The 4,382-nt window shown below is 36.4% G+C and overlaps 1 protein-coding gene across 1 annotated transcript; it reads left to right on the forward strand.

Moving 5' to 3' along the window:
* The first annotated feature begins 2,105 nt into the window (after positions 1 to 2,105).
* Positions 2,106 to 3,047, forward strand: LOC121021764 (olfactory receptor 4K13-like). Its single transcript, XM_040462394.1, has one exon. The coding sequence runs from the start codon at positions 2,106 to 2,108 to the stop codon at positions 3,045 to 3,047; it is 942 nt and encodes a 313-aa protein (XP_040318328.1).
* Positions 3,048 to 4,382: the final 1,335 nt, after the last annotated feature.

Genomic DNA, 4,382 nt, shown 5'->3' on the forward strand with positions numbered 1-4,382 from the left:
AGTTTGAAAATAATAGAATGTCACCACTCATAAAATATTGATGGTATCATTATACTTGTTAGAAATTGCTAGAAAACCATATGAGAAAATGCAACTTTCCTATGGTAACAGTCTGGAAATGACCAAGTAGTTAAACACTTATTAAGCCAGAAAAAAAGTAGAAATAGCATTTTGTCTAGAACTCTGTCTTTGCCAGACCCTTGTGTACCTAAAGGTGCACTTATTTCATATTTCAGAGAAATACAGAAGGTCCAAGGACTATAGTTTAGATAAGACCATTGTCTTATAGATAAGAGTGCAAAGCACAAAGAAGAAATATAGATTCACATCTTTGAATGAGAACTAAGATGTCCATTTTTGGTTTTATTACCTTGTGAAAGAAGAAACTTTTATGCTACTCTGAATGATATTGTCAAAAATGGAAGATTATGGGCCATTTACAAGAACTGTGTGTCTTAATGATAGTAACCATGCATAGAAAAGAGAATATGATTAAATGTTTATTATGGTTATCTAGATATACTATATTTTTAAAAATTTGAACTGTGTAACTAAAAGGTTGAAATATACTCACCAAATCACATATATTCTATTTTATTTTCTGACAATCTTCATTAGCCCTGGGTCTAGGCTCTCATAAAAGCAAGGAAAAGACTGGAGTTCAACAACATGCCTGGAATAAGACTTGAAAAATAGAGCTAAAATCAGCCAAACAAGGAAGGTCTTAAATAGGTGAATTTAAATTGATTGAGCACTGACCTATTCTTTCTACTTGTGCGTATTTTTTAAAAGTTCGTTTAGCTTGGCTGAATCCACTTCAGTCAGCAACGGAGTATCTGTGACTTTGTTCCATCTTTGACAAAGGTAAAAGTTAAAGGGACTTTAAAGAAAATAATTGTGAGGAAGTACAAGTTCAAGGAGGCTAAGTAACCCAAGACAGTACTCTCTTCAAAGAATATATCACATTTTAAGTTTTGTTAGGTCATGTTTACAAAGGTAAATGATTCACCGTACTCTTTATCCCTCACTAATGGAGGAAAGAGGAACAAGACTACAAAGGAAAACTTCACTAGTCCTACTAGTAGTGATTTAGGTATTTCTATACACTCATATATGTTACAACATATGACTTAACAAATACCAGAGGGGTGCCTGAGTGGCTCAGTCGGTTAAGCATCTGACTTTGGTTCAGGTCATGATCTCACAGCTTGTGGGTTCAAGCCCTGCATCGGGCTCTGTTCTGACAGCTCAGAGCCTAGAGCTAGCTTTGGATTATGTGTCTCCCTTTCTCTCCTCTGCCCCTCCCATGGTTGCACTCTCTCTCTCTCAAAAATAAACAAACATTAAAAAAATATTAAATAAAAATGGTTATCTGATCCAATTTTCCAGCAATTGGATAAGAATGCACAGATGGGACACTTTATGTCTGATCATATGAAATGAAGAGTTAGGCAATATTTAGATGAGCATCTGTAGTTTTGAGAGTCAATCTGGGTCATTCAAGTCTAAAAACCTTAACCTTTCCTCAGTAATTGAGTTTGATCTCAGTTAACGATATAACTGTCTCCACATTCAATCTTCTAACAACAATATATATGTTCATGGTCCATAATTAGTCCTTTCAAGAAGCATAATTACTTTATGTGATTTCAGCAATATTTAATATGGCAAACTTTTACTACGTACTGGAATGTCACAAAAATGTCAGTAAATGCACTTCCTGCAAAAGATAAATTTATCTTGCTTTTGCCTTCCAAAATTCCTTTATATCATTCTAATAAATTAAATGCTCACACACAGTCTGATCTACAGCTGAACAAGAAGGGAGAGGTTTTCTCAAATGTCCAACTGACCTTGCCCCTACTAACCAATACACCCATTTTATTTAGTTGGCTCTATTCCCTCCAGTTTCTATACCATGTGGTCCAGTGAAATATCTCCTGTAAAATACGAAAGAAGTAGTCATACTACCAAATGGGTTGTTTGCCTGCATAAGAGACAGTATGTAAGTAAGGATGAAGTTTATGGATTTGTCAGTCCCTATGATATTCTGTGTGTTTTTCCCTCTTCTAGGCAACCTCTGATAAACTCATACGAAAGGATGAATGGATGTCCCCAACAACAGATCAAGTGTGTCTGAGTTCATCTTGCTGGGACTTTCCACTTCTCAAGAAATTCAAATATTCTTTTTTGCAGTCTTCTTCCTTGTCTATGTAGCCATCATAGTAGGAAACCTCCTCATTGTGATCTCTGTGATAGTTGATACACATCTTCACTCCCCCATGTATTTCTTTCTGGCAAATTTATCATTTTTTGATTTATGTCTTTCTTCTGTTACAACTCCCAAAGTGATTGCCGACCTCCTTAGAAAACACAAGACCATCTCCTTGTGGGGCTGCATGGTCCAGATGTTTTTTATGCACTTCTTCGGGGGTGGAGAGATGTCTCTTCTGATAGCTATGGCCATAGACAGGTATGTTGCCATATGCAAGCCCTTGCAGTATCAGACCATCATGAATCACAGGGTGCTCATTGGGTTTCTGCTGCTCTCATGGGCAATTGGGTCCATACATACCACAAGCCAGATGGTTTTCACTGTAGGTTTACCTTTCTGTGGTCCCAATGTTGTGGACAGCATTTTCTGTGATCTTCCCCTGGTCATCAAGCTTGCCTGCACTGAGACCTATATCCTAGAGCTCTTGGTTACTGTAAACAGTGGACTACTGTCCCTGATCTGCTTCATTCTCCTGCTCTTATCCTACATTGTCATGGTGGTCACCATTTGTCAGCACTCCGCCAGTGCATCCTCTAAGGCAGTGTCCACACTGTCTGCTCACATCACTGTGGTCACTCTCTTCTTTGGTCCTGCTATCTTCATCTATGTTTTCCCATTCAAGAGTTACTCTGTAGATAAGTTTCTTTCTGTGTTTTACTCTATAATCACCCCTCTCCTTAATCCAATTATTTACACTCTGAGGAATCAAGAAATGAAAACAGCCATTAAGAGACTCAGCAGCCAGCACATTGGCTCTTGGCTCACTTCCTAAAGAACGTTTATAACAGCTGACTATTTTGTGTTCTCTGCTATTGGGATTTTGATATTAAATATCAAATTTAATATTTATCAGAACAATCAAAATTAAAAATTTAAAGACTATCAATTTCCTCCCTCAAAATTTGTGGAATATTAAGGTCAGTTTTATTAAAAATCTAATGGAAAATGTTCATAGCAGTAATTTATTACATAAATTAGTGTGCATTCATTACTTCCTTGTACTTTCTTACCTTAGAAGTCACGGAAAAGACCCTGATGAATGTTTAAAATATCCAATCATATATCTTCTTACAAAAATTTTAAAGTTTTAATGGCCCAGTATGTAAAAATGGGTAAATTTAGTAAGATATCACACTATATGGTGTTTATTATCAATTTTTATTTCTAAAGTTATATTAAGTAACTTCATAGGTGTGAAAACATCCATCAATATTTGTTAACCATATGAAGTCTTCACAGAGGCATTGTGATTTGAATGGGGATAAGAATACTTTCTCACTATATAGCCTCAATATGCTAATCATCTTTAGTAGAATGTAAAAAATATGCCTAAAAATAAATGTTTCCAACATACCTTTGTGTACTCAAATAGTTTTCTAAGAATCAATACCAACACAAATATTACTGATTAAAACCATGAACTGCTCAGTGCAGCTACTGTACCAGATAACATGAACACAATGAATTTTTCAACTGAATTCAGTCATTTATGAAACAATAAAAAAATATTTACTAGGTACCAAGCACTGTCCAAAGCAATACAGATATATGGTTGTGGTTATAGACACAGACCTGGTCCCTGCTCTGGAGAGAATATCAAAGCGAGAGATATGTTAGGAGTGGTTGTCTCAGAAGATCACTTTAAGGAGAGATGTTTATACCAACACATTAAGAAAGCCCTAGAATTAGACATTTGTGCAAGGAAAAGAACATTCCAGGAAAAGGCCAGTGTACATAGACATTGTGAAGTGAGAAAGAGTTTGTAAGTATTAAAAGTAAACCTTGTGAAGGAGACAGATGAATGAAAGGGAAAAGATCTATGCCGAGATTTTAAAAAAAAATTTTTTAATGTTTATTTATTTTTGAGAGAGAAAGAGAGAGTGTGTGTGAGGGGGGAAGGAACAGAGAGAGATGGAGACACAAAATCTGGAGCAGGCTCCAGGCTCTGAGCTGTCAGCAAAGAGCCTGACAGAGGCCTCGAACTCACGAGCTATGAGATCATAAGCTGAAGTTGGATGCTTAAGCCATGGAGCCACCCAGGCACCCCTGTGCTGAGATATTATAGAAGGGAAGAGACCAGAGTTTTCAGGCCTAATGGATTCCTTTT

Source organism: Herpailurus yagouaroundi, unplaced genomic scaffold, assembly GCF_014898765.1.
Source record: "Herpailurus yagouaroundi ecotype Mexico unplaced genomic scaffold, PumYag 315, whole genome shotgun sequence".
NCBI classification, from domain to species: Eukaryota; Metazoa; Chordata; class Mammalia; order Carnivora; family Felidae; genus Herpailurus; species Herpailurus yagouaroundi.